The sequence below is a fragment of the Haemorhous mexicanus genome, chromosome 5, assembly GCF_027477595.1.
Source record: "Haemorhous mexicanus isolate bHaeMex1 chromosome 5, bHaeMex1.pri, whole genome shotgun sequence".
Lineage (NCBI taxonomy): Eukaryota > Metazoa > Chordata > Aves > Passeriformes > Fringillidae > Haemorhous > Haemorhous mexicanus.
Window position 1 is genome coordinate 37,984,366 of NC_082345.1, and position 16,367 is coordinate 38,000,732.

General features: G+C 36.0%; 1 protein-coding gene across 7 annotated transcripts in view; it reads right to left on the reverse strand.

The window, feature by feature from the left end:
- Nucleotides 1-16,367, reverse strand: part of NAV3 (neuron navigator 3) — a 249,998-nt gene that overhangs the window by 20,165 nt on the left and 213,466 nt on the right. For all 7 annotated transcript variants that reach the window (XM_059846871.1, XM_059846869.1, XM_059846870.1 and 4 more), the window contains 5 exons: nucleotides 15,362-15,439; nucleotides 7,036-7,119; nucleotides 5,276-5,387; nucleotides 3,879-4,000; nucleotides 1,899-2,071 (listed from right to left, as the gene is read on the reverse strand). In XM_059846871.1, the coding sequence (XP_059702854.1) occupies nucleotides 1,899-2,071; nucleotides 3,879-4,000; nucleotides 5,276-5,387; nucleotides 7,036-7,119; nucleotides 15,362-15,439 (569 nt within the window). The remainder of the gene's footprint in view (nucleotides 1-1,898; nucleotides 2,072-3,878; nucleotides 4,001-5,275; nucleotides 5,388-7,035; nucleotides 7,120-15,361; nucleotides 15,440-16,367) is intronic.

Below are 16,367 nucleotides of genomic sequence, written 5' to 3' on the forward strand. Positions count from 1 at the left end.
TACTTTTCAGGTATCTTTGAGTGTCTAGCATCCATTGGTTTTAATTGGATTTTATACTCACATAATTTCTTTGATGCAAAGTTTATGATTTCTCTATGCAACAGTAGTCAGAAGTGAAGTGTGCTGATTAAACTGTACTGCTGATATTTATTATTTGTTAGGCATCAATATTTTTCTCTGCTACGAATATTACACAAAGGGACAGTCCTTGAATTAATAGTCTAGAAGATTTTGATCTGTAATGGTTTTGATTCGTGATGGTTTATGTTTTGCCTATAGCCTGTCACTTTGTAATGTACGATCTATGAAATCATGTGGGTTGGTTTTTGGTTTTTTCCCTTAAAGACTGGATTACCATGTGGTTAGTTTTCATAAGCATTTATTTTAAGGGAAGAAACCATGATAGTGTAAGAAAAGATTGAAACGTGACTGTCTCAGGGACCCACAACTGTCCAGCTCTCCTGTCAGACTGTTTTGCCTCTTTGTATCATCATCAGAACCCCCAGTAGAAAACAAAACACTGAACTTTGGCTTCATTGTTACATTAAGCAATATTTCCAGTCAATTCAGTAAATGTTATTTGTTCTTTATTACTGTGACGATAAATAGTTAATATTTTCAGAAAAATTTCAATATGAAAAAATATTTTATGAAATGAAGTATTATTATTGTGATTATTGCTGCTAATATTAAACAAAAAAAGTAAAGAAGAAACAAAGGTCAGCATTTAATTGCCAGAATGCATGCAAATGCATTTTGGGAAAGAAGATGCAGCACTCTTCAGGTCAGCAGTTGGGTGTACAACTCCATGCCCCACACTCAGTTTTACCGGGATCTATGCTTGTAGACCACGCGACCGTTTTGCCTTTTCCTTGATGCCCAGACTAGAGATGACCTGCACACACATGTATTACACAGATTCAATTGGAAAAAGGTAAAGGGAATGGTTTAGAATGCCAGACTCCATCAAGAAAATATATGAAGAAATTGTAAGCAAAGGGAAGATGAAGTTCATGGTAAATAAAATACATGTCAAATAGAGGAAGAAAAATAATGAATATCATTCAAAACATGCACAAATATTTTAAATGTGATTAAAGATTAAGAAAGACATACACTAGGATTTTTTTCCTGAATATTAGGGTTCAGCTCTTTCTGTCATGTGTCCATACCTTCCTATGCTAAGTAAATAAGAAATGAAATTTTATTTCCATGCATATTCCATTTATTATCTAATAAAATAGTCATGAGACTGGAATTCTTTGGGTGCCTTAAGAAAAAGCAATTATGACCTGATTATTCTTAATAAGGAGAAGGAAAGTAAAGCTAGCATCAGTAGTAGACATTTTTTGGTTCAAAGAGGTTGATTACCCTGTATTAGAAAGAGTTATGAGTTTAGCAGAATGAAAAAAAAAGCAGAGGGATATGAGTAAGAGCATCCAAGCTGATAAAAGAAGAGAAATAGAGTAAAAATTATATCACTAGCTACAAAGTAGATAAAGTAATAACAGGTGGAATAAGTACACTATAAAAAAATATTTAAGAATTTTATATTTTTAGAATGTTATGAAAAAAGGTAACAAGGAAACGTTAGCATTTGGCCTTTGCTAAGTTGATACGATAAAGTTGCTAATGGCGCAGGGAGAGCACAAAATAAGCTTTGGAAGTTTGTATAGCAAGGTGATTTTGGGTGAAGTCTGTGAAAGGATGAAAGATTATGAATAAAGACCTGCTGCAGAACCAGTATGTAAATGGTGAAGCTCACAAGAAATCTGGCAAATGGGTGGAGCTCAGGATTAGAAGATCACAGCTGTTGACAGTGGTTTCTGAGCTGCAAAGAGCCACGCTGGAGGGGGTCTGCTTCCCAGCCCACCCCATTTGCCAAGAAGGACACTTACGCAGATGCTGACTGTGATGGTTTCATTGAAGTTGTTGCACACTCTCCTGAGCTGTGGGGCAATTTAGGTGAGGAAGGAAGGGAGGAATCTGTCAGCTCTTCTATGTCTGAATGTGAGGAAGGAGGTTTGGTGGACTTTTTCTTTCCAAAGGCCTGTTTGAAAGAGCTTCTTAGCTGCAAAACAAATACAGAGCAAGATTATTTTCCTCATCACAGCACTTTGTGTCCAGCTCATGTTTTGAAGAGTTAGTTTGCAAATGCCATCCTAGCCACTGCCTGAGGTCAGTATGCAGAAGCAAGGTATTAACATATGCAACACAGTATCTCTAAAAACATGATACAGTGCTTTGTTTTGACTTTATTAATCCAGCGCAGTGCAGAAGTAATGGCATGGGAAAAGTGCAGGACTGAGTGGTACAGCTCTTGGGGAGGGGTGCTCATTTAAAGCCATTAAGCCCCAGTGGAATCCCATTCCCATGGCATTCCCTTCAGGGGGTGGCTTTAAATAACCACTTTGCATCTAGGTACAGGCAGAACTAAATGCTGAAATCAAAAGACAAGTCCAATTTACAGGGTTTGCCAATTTATTTTCCCCATTAAAACTTTGAATGGACAAACTATGCAAATGCTATGATTTGGATCACAATCAAGAGGATCTAAGTGGGAACATGAGGTTTGCCTTGTTGTACTATTGAGAAGAATGTTAGCTGAAAGGGATTTACTGTTTGTTGCAGATTCCTTTAGAGTGGTGAGATCTCTGAACGTACAAGCATTGCCTTTTCCCTCTAGAAGCTTGTATCCAGTATTGAAAAGGGACAGAATAGCCAAAGAGCCATTTATTTCAGAAGCCAAGATGACAACAGTTTTGCCTGCAGTTAAAATTAACTATCTCATTTGTTCATACCTTTGTCTAAATACAGAACTTACTCATCTTAGGAAAAATACAGGTTTTATTTTTATTTTCAGAGAGTTGTTCTGATCAAAACTGTACAGAACACAATGACCAGCTGGTTCCTCAATGAAAAAATGAGGACTTCAAACACATTTTTCTCATGGTAAAATTGGAGAGTGGGGAGTGTGACCACTGATCTTAATGAGAAACAATATTTAAGTCCTTTCCAGCTCATGATGTCTGAGGAGAAAGAAATGGATTTTGGCTACACTCCCCCTTCCTATAGCCTAAACTTTGAGATTAAAATGAATAAAGACAAACTGAGAAGACATACAGGATAATCTGGTTTTAGAAGGTACAAAAGCCTACTGCCAAAATAAATAGCAATCATGCCAAGATAGGGTTTTTTATAGATGCATGCCAACTTTTCCATGGTTTATATTCACCTCACTTCCTCTAGAGTTCACCTTGCAGAAACATGAAAGAGGGTGGAATTACAAATCAAGGGAATGAAGGCTCATCAGCATTTTAAAACAAATGTTTATGCAGATAATATTTTTAAAAAAATAAAAACATATTTTCTGATTCTTTACTGAAAGTATTTAATTAAATCTTTAGCAGTATGTGGTATTTGTATGTTCCAATTGAGCAACATCTTAATTGCTTTAAACACTGTAGTATTTTTAAATGAGATTTCTTAACTGATTTCAACTCCCTCCATAGCTGGGTAATATATTTAAGTCAAGATTTTGAACCAAACTCCAACTGAAGAAAAGTCAAACAGGGTTTCAATGTGGCCCAGAGGTGGTTTTTGGTCACAACAGCTATTTTAAATTTATGTTGTTGTTGTTGTTTTCTTGTTGTTGTAATTTTGTTTCTTTTAATTACTCTGACTCATGCAAATAAAACCCTGCTGATATTCAATAATTTTTAGTTTGCTGGTAGTGTCACAGTATGGATACACATGGATTTCTTGATATCCATCTGGCCCCACAAGAACATTGCAGATGAAATGGACCATTATGTTACTCAGACACTAGGAAATGACATAATAATTAAAAGCAAGGCTTAAACCTGCTAAGTACTCACCCAGTTTTTCTTTTTCTTTTTTTTGGAATCAGCATCATTGCCACTGCCAATACTGGAATGACTTGTAGCACTGTTGATACTGGAAACACTTTCTGAAGAATGCTGCCGCCTTATACGCAAATCTGAAGAAAAGAAGTTACTGTGAAATCTGTTTCAATATAATAATAATAATTATGATTCTAATATTTATGTAGCATCTGCCTCCTCAAAGGCAGTCTAAATGAACATAAATAGCATTGATGCTTGCAGTGGCTCAGATTCAAGCTATTGAAGACTGTGAGAAACCAAATAGGGACCGAGGGGGATGCATACAACTAGTCCAATACTTAGGGGCTTCTCCAAACCAGGCTGTTCTTGCCCTGATGGCAATGATCCTTCACAGCAATTTATGCAAGTGTATTCTCATAACTGAGCACACGGATTACTCGACATTTCAGTGCCACATGCACTGCAGTTCTGAGGAGTGTAGGCACTGCTCAACTTGTAGCAGCCCTAATCAGTGTTCAGATGCTACCTTCTAATATACCCTGATGGAAAGAAACAGAGAGGAGCTCATTAAAAATGAATGAAACAAAATAACCAGGAAGTGGAGAATATTAAAAATGGTTGGTGAGGCTTCTGAGTTTCAATTTTTTAAAAGTCTCTGATAACTATATCTTAATCACTGGAAATTATTCTTGCAGAACATGCCCACTAATACCAAGGGAAATTACTTTTTAGATTATTTTCTACTTCCTAGAAATTTGCTTTGCTACACTCAAGTCACGCATTGAAATGACCTTAAGGCAAACACCTAAATAATGACCTCTCTAATGAGAGATCAATAACAACTCTCAGGAACGAATACCGTGCTTATTTTTTTTCAAGTAATTCTTTTGCTGTTGCTTATCAGCAGGCACTTTTGAAGTACATATTTATCATGCAGTATCGGCCTAACAGCAATGACAAATTAATTTCACATCTGGAATTTAAAACCTGCTTTCCTGCACTGATTTAGCACTTCATGAAGGAGCCGAGCTGTTGTCAGTCTGTCTCTTACCAATGACAACACCAGTTTACAAAGCTACAACTTTGACTGGATTCCCAAGCTATAACCATGCTATACCATAAGACTTCACTTGTCTTAGGTGTATTTCATTAGTCAGTGGCAGGGACACGGTTAACTCTCGATCAATTCCTGGCCACCCAGCTCTAAGAAGATAAAGCTCTGGGAACTTTTGCAGACTGTAAACTTGGGCAAGGTTTCCAGCGCTGGAAATACCACAAGTATGCCTGCCATTCACTTCAGAATGTGCTTTTCCTTGCAACAGCGTTCGCAAACAACAGAAAAGTAGTGACTTAGCTTTTTTTCCCTGGGGAGAACTTGTGCATTTATTTTGATAATGACAAACCCGTACCTTTGTGGGTATGATCGGGGCCGTTCAAGGCTCCTTGAATAGCAGCTTGTGCAGCAGAATTCTGAGCTTTCAGCATTTCAATGGTTTCCCTTAGCTCTATAAGCTCAGATTCCTGTGGGAAGAGCAATGAGAGATCAAAATAATGGCAAAAGAACAATGTTTATCTAAGCTAAAAGAAAAAAATTGTGAGAGAAGAGTGTTCAAATTAAAGATCATGGGATTGCTTGTGTGATCATAAGGGCAACAATAAAAAGAATGCATACTTTCTCTCCAAAGATATTGAAGTTAACTAACATATTATTTTTCATTTATTCCATATAAAGCAATCATGCTATTTTTAAGAAGAAAACATTTTTAATACGGAGTAATCTAAAAAGGGTCTCAATTGACTATTAAATATAAAATTAAGGAAATCTCAATGACTTTATTGCAAAAGACAATGAAACCATTTGAAGTACATCCTTTAATATGTGAGGCTACTGTTTAATGGATGAATTGAAAAGATTTAATTTGTTAAATACTAATTTAATTAAGAAGCCCCTGTTTAATAAAAATTGTCCTGCAAGTAGAAGTAAAATTACTCCACTTGAGTGCAGGAAGTTCTGCATTAGAATGCACAGCCGATTTTTCTTAGAAAATATATTTTATTATTGCTTTTAAAAGCATTTTTTATTTATTACTCCCCATCCTTCCAGTCTTCTTCCTATATAATTAGGGTTAAAGGAATTTAAACTCAACAATAGAGAACAAAAGAGAAAGAAAAGAATAAGTTCTAAATCTTTTGGGAAAGAAACTTGGAGATTATCTATTTCAATGTCTCTGCTTAACTCCTTCTGGAAAGAAAACCTTCTGATGGATTTATACTTTGTAGAACAGTTAAAAGTTCTGGTATTAAGAAACTTCTGTTGTGACTTTGTTCTTTTTCTTTCCCCCCATAAGATGAAACAAAAGCAAACAATACAGATATTTTCTGTCCAGTTCACAATGAGTCTTGCCACATTTCATCTGTTGGTGCTCAACCAGACCCTGAAATGTTATTTTTGTAGACAGTTACAGACTCCAGTGGTGACTAGCAGCTCACAGATAAACAGATTCTTTCACAGTTTGGGTCAAGGAGGCCTTTCTATTAATAGGACATTGTTCAAAATTCATAAGGGTAGAAAGTGGCAGAAGTTCAATCTTGGAAGGTGCTCAGCAGCCTCTTAATCCTGAGTGTGGTAAAAGGACTCACATTAAATTTTTTGTACCAGGTTTAGAGTATTTTTTCCTCCATGAGACAAATAGCACAGCAAAAAAGTGAAAACCCAAACTGTTTACTTATGGATAGGATGCCTAACCTTTGTTAACTTTCTCAATGAAGCTATTTTTCTCTACTTAAACTTCTTTGTTTCCTGAAATTCTGTTGTTCTGGTTGTGCTGGGAGGCCGGAATGAAGCACTGCAGCAGCTTATGATAAGTTTTTGTTACAGGATCTTTCAGTATGGAGCAAATCTAAAGTCATGCATGTTTTCATTGAATTCTGGAAATGAAAGATTTTATTGTCAAACTATTTTATGACACTATCTGTGTAGACCTGATGCTGCATAATTTTTTCCACATGCTGCTGGACATTAATGAAAAATTGATCGCAGCAACCATTAAAGAAAAATCTGTCTTATTGCCACAGATGTCCCTTTTTCCTTTCAGTGTTTTTTAAACAAAACTCTAACATAATTTTCTGACTATTTTCTACAGGAAAGCATCCTTTTTGACAAACCTACCTTTTGTTCAGCTGTCATTGTTAGACTTTGCAGTCGGCCTGTCATGTTTCCCAAGCTTTTTTCAAAAGCTGCTACTAGATGAGCCTGTGAAAGAAAGACAACATAGGGTGATTTTCCCAGCTCTATCTGATTTTTAAAAGTATGTTTTTCCTTCAAGCACATTTTCACCAGCTCTTTAATATTAGTTCAAACTCAGACTAAGCTAAGTTGGATAGATGAATCAGCCAAATGAACCCAGTGTTCCTCAGGCTTATTTAGCCCCCAGTGAGATTAGGTCAGGTATCTCTGCCTGGAAATGAGTTATGGATTTAATGCCTGGCTTTAAGTTTACTGATGTATTAGCCAAAAGAAATCTGCTCCCAAAGAGAAGTCCAGGAGCAATTATTTTCAATTACTGGACACTTCAAAACAGGAATTCAAGCACTTTATCATGAAAAGCAAATTTTAAGTTCAGAAATAAAACCCTTCAGAAAAATCCAGAGCCTTAAACAAAAAATATCACAGTTAGTCTTATAAAATGTCATTGCTTAGTCTATTAATATTATATTGCTCATATATGTCTGTGTGTGTATAAAATACATTTTGTAAAACATAAATGATAACATTTATAATGTGTGCAAATATATATATAAAACAAAATAAAATCCTGCAAACTGAAAGTCTTACTTCTCAGTATAAAAAGCATTAAAGTTGAAAGAGACCAAAATATTAAAAAAAAAAAAAAACCCTTCTTTTTCTCTTTTATTTTTTAAACAACCAGCATCCTACATTGCATGCAAGCTAAATGTATACAAAATATACTTCATCAGATCTAACTGGCATTGAGATTTGTAGGGTAAAGAAAAGCAAGTGGTCATAAAAACCCCGATACGCTAAGCCAGGGAAAATACAGCCGAGGGAAAGTAAAGATTTAATTTTTTAGGAAGTCCATATAATCCCATCCATTTCTCTCCCAACATCAAATAGTGAAGCATAAGGAAATGCTTATTTTCTCATTACCATCTCAAAAGTGGTGATAGACAAAGTCTCCAAACATTGGCACATGGATATATAACTCAAACCCACCATATTTATATGCACAAATGGATTAACTGAGCTTCCTCAGGGAGAAAATTTAGTTTTTATTATAGCAGTTCAGGCACACACAATGCCTGGCTAATTTTTCAGTTGCAGATTTGCATGCTTTTACAAGTACAGTTGAAATTGTTGGCTGTATGTGGTTGTATGGAATCTGAGGTATCAAGAAAAGACATGGTCCAAAAAGGATTTTGTTCTGTATTTTAGGAGAGGGAAAAGGGCTCCTTGCCACCTTGCTCTGTATATTATCCCTCAAATAGAAGAAGATTACCATATATATGATAGTGGGCTACTTCTGCATCTCTGCTTCAGAGCTGTTATATTGATGAGTGACTTTTGTGTCTTGTACTTTTGGATTGCTATAAATATTTAGGCATCTTGAAAGCCTCTTATTTTATTCTTAGCAAGCTTACTAAAAGATTACTCCTTGTAAGCTACACTATTCATATACTTAGATACACAGTTACTTACAGGTGTGGTGGTCAATCAACCTGCTTTCTGCATCCACAGGGATATCTTAGGGATAACTTTTGTGGTAAAGGACACATACCACAAAGAATAACTCCAGATAAACATGAGACTAGACAAATATACAATCTCTTAAGGATTAGTAATTGTATATATTCCTATTTTAACATTTAAAACTTAGGCTACATTCTTGAAATTATAATCTTTGATAAAATTAACCTGGAAACCTGTCAATCAATATTACAGCCTTTAGTTGTTTTTACTACTCTAATCCTTTGAGAAAATAAAAATAACTGTTTTTTAAACTTACTTTTAACTTTATTAATTAGCTACATGTTAAAAATATCCAGATTAATCTATGGCGTTTTATTTCCAAAGCTGATGACCACAGACCCAGGGCACTATCAGAGACAAAATAGATGCACTACTACAGAGTTTTAGCCGAATGTCTCTTCACTACTTTTTTTTTAACAGGAAACTAATGGAGCTCACAGTTGCCTGCCTCATAAAAAATCTATGGCTTGGCTGATGGCCCATGGTTCTGTTTTACTCTGAGAATTACAGTGGGGACTGAGGGCTTGAAAGAGGAATAATTTGTTAAATTATGCATTGCTTCTGTCCTTTTCTAGCAATTAGATTGTAATAACCACAGTACTTTGGTACCAAACTACGCATACTAGGGTAAAGTATTTTCCTATTCCATAGCTACAGATTCATGCTGTATTGTACATGAATAGACAACAAAGAACTTAGAGGAAAAATTAAGTACTAAAAACCAGCATTAAAAATGTCATCAAAGGTCACTGAAACTGTTATTTTCTGACAGCCTTTAGCAAAAGACAGCCGTGTTACAAGGGTTCTTACTAAAATTCACCCTGTGACAGAGAACATTACCTTCTTGGAATATTATACCTAACTTTTTGCCTCATAAATGTAATTGGATCAAGATGATGCATTTTTTCAAACTCATTTCAAATAAAGACCATTAGATATTGATTTCCTAATAATAAAGGAATATCATTCAAAGTTCCATTCACCGAAAACTATTCAAGAAGAAAACCTTTTAATTGCCTTGTTCATTACTTGAAATGTTTATTACAAGATAGTATACTTCTACTGAAGTATTGGTTTTATATTCAGAGTAATAAACTATTCTGTCTTTCTCCATGGTAGCTAATATTCATTTCTTCAGCTGTCTAGGAGCTATGACTTGAAAACTTAAGCAGATTTTCCCTATAGAAATGCTATACAATAAGAAAATGTAATTTGAAAAAGGCTAAATTATCGGTACACTTATATGTGTGTTAAAGTATACATAAAACATATGTATATGTATGTATTTCCATTTGAGATCAGGTTTCACATTTAAACAGTTAAATGCAGAATTCTTCATAAAACAATTAAAGCAAAGAGAAAGAAGTATCTGTGTCTCTAAAAATGTTCATCAGAAATTAAAGATTCCAATTAAAAACTTTTTTTACACTTAAAAATTTGGTAATTTATTTTGATTGCATTGCTAATCCTCAGTTTCTGAGGATGATTTAATTTATCTAAAAGTTTTCCATTCTCTCGCTTGTAAAAATATTCAGGAATTCTTACTTTTTTTTTCTTTTTTAAGCTACAGCCAGTCTCTCACACCTTAGAAATCTCTGTGTTAGATTCAGAAGTTTCATTCATGGTGTACAACACATCATCACAATACTTCAAAGAGTAGCCTGAATATTACATGTGTTTTATATAAAGCTCATTCTAAAGTAAAAATATGTCTTCAAACTTGAATGCAGTATTTGTACTTGAAAAAAAAGACATCCTGGAATTAAGAGCTAAGTAACTGGGCATTTCTTGAAGTATGCCTGCAGCAAAATATATCCCCCATTAACATGACATACATATTAGATACATAGATATACAGCTCTTAATCTGTAGATATCCTTCACATATGAGTTAACTTTGAATTTTGACTTCTATTAACATATGAAATGCCCCCTGGAAATAGTCAAAGACATGTATGATTAGGGAATGACTTCAGTGCTAAGACGACAGATTTGATTTTAAACATTTCCTTAGCAAACTATCCCAGCCAGGCAAACCCCAAATACCCCAGCTCTCAGGTTTAGAGCCTATCCTGAACATGACATTCACATCATGAAACATCTGCCTTCCAACACACGTTGGGATTTGACCTGTGGCATTCAGATTTATGAAACAAAGGTAAATAAATAAAGTTCCTCCCACCTGACATGGCTGAATGGAAGGAGGTGTGAAAGGCCAGAAGAGATCAGGCTGATTGCAAGCAGCAGCTGCAGATCTGGTGACCTTTTCTGTTTGCTGCCTGCTAGCATCTTGTGGCTTGGCCGTAGGATAGCGGTTCAGAGCTGGCCAAACAAGAGCATTAGCCAGCAAACCCCCTCTGCTTTCTACTGGCATCCTGGCTACAGTTTGCAAGCATGCACCCTTCAGCTTTATACAGTACAAAGCTCTGATCAAAGTCCCTCTGAACTGGCTTGGTCAGGCTGCTCACTGGAATTTGAGCCCTTGTCAGTCACATACGGAGTCTGCTGGTTGGACATTTTCTGCACTGAAAAAAGGCCCTTTCTGAATTAGTATTGAGATTTACCCTTCAGCCACACTGAGACAGATGCCAGGGGTAAAGCAAAAATCTCAGAGAAAATTTGTAAATTAAGCATCCAAACAACAGCTGGACCCAGCTTGAATTAAATCTTATGCAGGCAAAACACTTTGGCCCTTTGGGGTTAATCAAATGAAATAAACTGCTGAAGTCAAGCATAGTACTTGAGTGCAGCCAATGAAAACTGAACAACAAATCAAACCAAATAAGAAAATTTTATCAGAGTTTTCAATAATGCCTGAGAAATGCTGTAACTTCCAATTGATAGATTTTGGTATAAAATAATGTATCAAGCAAAGGCTTTATTAAATAGGTTAAATTTCAACCTGCTACTCTTTTAATGACTTATATACTAATGTCACCAACAGTCCTCTGTGGAGAAGCAAAGAAAGGCACAAATAGGGTTGAAATGAGCTGAATAAGGTGCTCTTTTTTTCACTTGTGTACAATAGTTTTGCTCAGTCCTACAAAGGGAAATAATAACAACAAATTCACATCAAGATGGAACTTTGAAGGAACAAGATTTCTGGCTATTAACAGTTTCCTTCTCCAGACCACAGCAAGGGAAAAAGTGCTGCCTATTTTCAGACAGTGAAGGTATGGAAATTAGGAGGGGCTCAGAACTAACACTAAGGAGTAACGCTAAGAGGAATGCATTTGTAGCAAAAGCATCAGAAAGGACTGAGCATTTTTCTGGTTAGCAAAAGCATCACAAAAGATAACCTGTTCATACAGTTCTCTGTCTGCCAGAGATGGATGTCTTGACAGAGAAGGCAGGCAGTGACCAAACTTTACTGAATCAAACTTAATGTTCTTTCAAGTTTTAGCCTTACTGATGAGCAAACATGACTCAAAATGAGGGTCACAGTAGTATTATCCATGTAGAGATTTGATTTCTTCTTTGAGAAAAAATTCCAGATTTTGTGATTAGGAATACTTCTTCTTTAAAAGGCAGTGACTGGTGAAATATGTCTCTTAGACTGGAAAATAAATATTAAATGAATACATGAAAGGAACGCATTGCTAAGGCAGTGCAAGTTAATGAAATCTAGAAAGCCATCTAGGTTTTCTGTAAGTTTGCCAAGTTAAATCATTTATTTGTTAATAACCCTCAGAATTTTCATGAAAAGTACTTAATATCTGACATTTAAACACCAACTCTGTAAGTAACTAAATTTCAGTGGTTCTATCACAATTAAATAGTTGAATATACACTCTGCTTTCAACCTGGATTTTATTTCCGATGTTTAGGAGATACTTTATAGAATTTCTTCTCATAAAGTGCTTGAAGGACTGACAGAAGGAGTGCTAAAACATTTAAGCAGTCTCTTTTGATTGTTTGGATTCATGTGGAAGTGTTGTTTTAATACTTTAAAAGTTCTGTACCAGAAACAGAAGAAAATGAACTCAGGACCAGGTTTATTGTGAAATACTTCTCAATTTTTTGGTTTTGTAAAGTATGTATATCATGAGAACATCCTGCCAAAAATATTTGCTTCCAATATCTAGTAATATCTACTTTTCTTTAAAGATGGTATTCATTGTGAATATAATTTTTTTCATGCCTAGGGATTTTGAAGCCTCTACATTTCGTGCTCCTGAAAAATTTAATTTTGAAGGAATTTCTACATGTTGGGGATTTGGCAAGAGGAAAGATTTCTCTTGTATCATTTAAAAAATGCATGTGCAAAATGGATCAGCCTTAGGGTTGCTTATAGGATTAGAGTTTAAAGAATATCTCCATGGAGATGGATTAGAAGGTGTGTAACAGTCAAAAGAACATGATTAAATTAACCAAATTTGGTAGTTCTGGATAGGAAAAAAATATGTCTATGCACATATTTTTAGCCATCCTATTGAAAATGTAGTCCTTCCAGTTAGATCCGTAGAAAAGCATTCTCTCTAGCTGTTCAGAAGCCCAGAGGCAGCATATAGGAACAGATACCCAACAATCCAGACTGATTTATACAGACCAACCCAAATTTATTTCTTACCCATGCAGCTGATTTAGTTTGAGTAAAAACCAAGCCCAAATGCTCATTTTTAACTTAACTCAGTTTCTTTGAATTATGGATCAAATGTAATTATAGCATGGAGCTGGCTTTGACAATTTGACTGGAATAAGTAATGTTATTAGAAACCATCCTGCATGGTGTTTATTTAATAGAAAGTCATATAGGTCAGAGGTACAGTGAAGGACTTCTAAATAAGACCGAGGAGAAATTGGACACAGTTTGTCCAAACAAACAAACAATGGCTTAATTTCCTCAGCTGCAGAGAATTATTGCTCTTGTTGCTGTATTACAGTCTGCAGCATTTCTGGATCGACTGAAAAGTGGTGGAGACTGAGTAATCTTTCAACTCTCCCTTTCAGCACAGCAGTTAGAAAGAATCTGCTGGTGTTTCTGTTCTGAGCCACTGGAAGGAGGGAAGGGAAAACTGTGTTTCTACCTGCAGAGTGAAGAGAGGAGTGCTACCAGGGGCCTGAGTTATCACCTGGAACAGGCACTGAACACAAGCCCACCAAAGGCAAACAATTTAGTTTAACTGATGTGACATCTCTATTTAGAATAATGAGAAGGTTTGGTTTGGGAGGGACCTTTAATGATCATCTAGTCCAACTTCTGACTGTGGGCAGACACATCTTTCACTAAATTAGGGGATTGCTGGAATCAAGACATCTCCTCTGGATAACACCAGGGCATTCAGAGTAAATGTGGGCAGTCTGTGATTGTGCTGTGTCACAAGTCCAGCCAGGAATCACCTTCCTGTGCTCCCCACTTCCAAGCAGAGCTGCTGCACCTCTGCATTTGTTGTGGAAAGAAAAGGGCCCTGCAGAGAACAACAGACTGACTAGCAAACACACCTTCCCAAAGCATGCTACTTTAGCTCTTCTCTCCTCTCAGCGTGGGTTTTAGTTTGCTGCTCTCAGGATAGATGAATGAAGAACTGCCCAAACTGATAAAGATGAAGGTCAGTGTCTAAAACATGTGAATGAAGGAGCCCCAAACCCAATATAGATATTGGCTGGCTATTCTAGCTATACATTCTCAAATGAAAAAACCCAACCCAGAACTGAGATTTTGAATTTACAAACATTGCAATGTCCCACATCATCTGATTAACTAGCTCATTCCCAGTACTCAGAGGAGTCTGACAACGTACACTGCTACAGATATACAAATACCCACAGGTGCTCTGCAGCCATCTGAACAGAGAAGAAAGTGCTAAGCATAGCTTTTCCACATTTTCATGTGTGGAAGTCACACACAAACAAGCAGCTTTCACAGAACTAGAAATTATTTTCTCACAACATCAAATAATTTCTTTAAAATCAGCACTTATTTATAAATCTAAGTATTCAGGACACCTACACTGCAAAGAAAGGCACTCCATGGGCTGCCCAAGATATCAGGAAAGTGCCTTCTTGAACCTCAAAATGATACATTCTTCTAACTGCATCTCAGATTTCCCTCACAATAATAACAATAATTATGGTCTGAACTGCATTTAAAAATCACAGTACTCGATTGTTCAGTAACTTCACCTGAAACCACACCAACCAGACAGGATTGTGGCTTGCATTCCGTATCTGCCATTATTTTCAGATAATACAATCCATAACTCATATTACCAATATATGTCAATTGGAAGGAACACCAGGAAGCCCTCTGTGAAATAGCCCAGTTTTAATTAGCTATATATCAGCACTGCTTTTGTAGCATATAAATCCCATATGCACTTGTAGACTGTGCTTCCCTTCACACCTGACTGCATTTTGTAGGGTTTGTCTTAGTGAAATTAAATTTGAATGAATTCCACTCCAGAATATGCAAATCATGCCTTTCTTTGGTTGTGTCTCCTTACTTTTGGCCATTTTTATAATTGATTCTGAGAAAAGGGTGAAACTGAACAGGATAGGACTGTCACATTTAAGGGTGGAAACTCTCAATTTCCACTGTCTACTTTCCATTTCCACAAGATCAGTTTTTCTTGAAGCTGGGACAATATAGAAATTCAATGAAGTCATTAACTTGGAAAAAAAAAAGTAAATAAAATAAATAGTAAATGTCTCCAAGACTATGTTTTGAGTAAGAGCAATTGATAATGTATTTGTTGATACTACTTATCATCACCAGCAAAAATACTTACATTTGCTGAAAGTTGAGAAGTGAGGGTAGCAACTTTCTCCTGTGATGCAACCAGCTCTCTCCGTAGTTTCTGAATTTGCTGGAGAAACAACAGACTGCTGTCAGTATTTCAGCAATGTTTTTGTTGTGGTTATTTTGTATGTTTTCTTGAGAGACAACCAATGTGTTCACAATGTCTTAGCTTCAGATTTTAATCTCAGAACTATCCAGAAATACAAATTATTAAAAGTTGTATCTCAGTGTTGCTCCAACTGTTTTCTAGCACTTAACTGGTGTATATGAGCCAGGATTCCAGTTAAGGAAGCACACATGGGCAAATGCCTAATTACTTTTTACTTATTACCCTTTTTTGCAAGGGAAATGTCATGGGTTTTACCAAATCCCACAAGTCCCAAACATATGCTGAGTGCAATCAAGGAGAGCCACCCTGGATGTGGTCTGAGGTTTTGAAACAAGAGTGCATCCAGGTGAGGTTCACTGTGCCTGCCTGTAGGCATGATGAAACCAACATATGTTGAATGTCTACATCAGACTAAGATAACGTGAAAAATGTACTCTCCTGCTGCCTTGGCATGAAGAAGGCTTTGATGGCTACGTCAGACACAAAATTTTTCTTCATGGATGTCTAAAATTAGGTGAAGTAAAGTAGTATTTTTTTCTCTAACATATGCTTCTTACGGTCTCCGAAATTCAAACATGCAACTTCTTTAAATCCTACATAGTATTCAACAACTTGCTTGCCAACTTAAAAAAAATAAATGCAGCTTTAAATGTGCTTGTTGACGTGCAAATAAACTCAAGACTCTTTTACCCTTTAATGAAAAACAGAATCCTTAAGAAAAATATCTGTTTCCATTTCAGTTGGGATAGATACCTAACATGAAGCTTCCACATCATTTTAAGCTCATTTAACCCTATTTGAGTCTTATAGGGACTTCTGGGCACTGTATTGAAATCAAGCACAGCATGGAGCTTCACTTTGAAGAGCCTTTCATATTCAGACATAA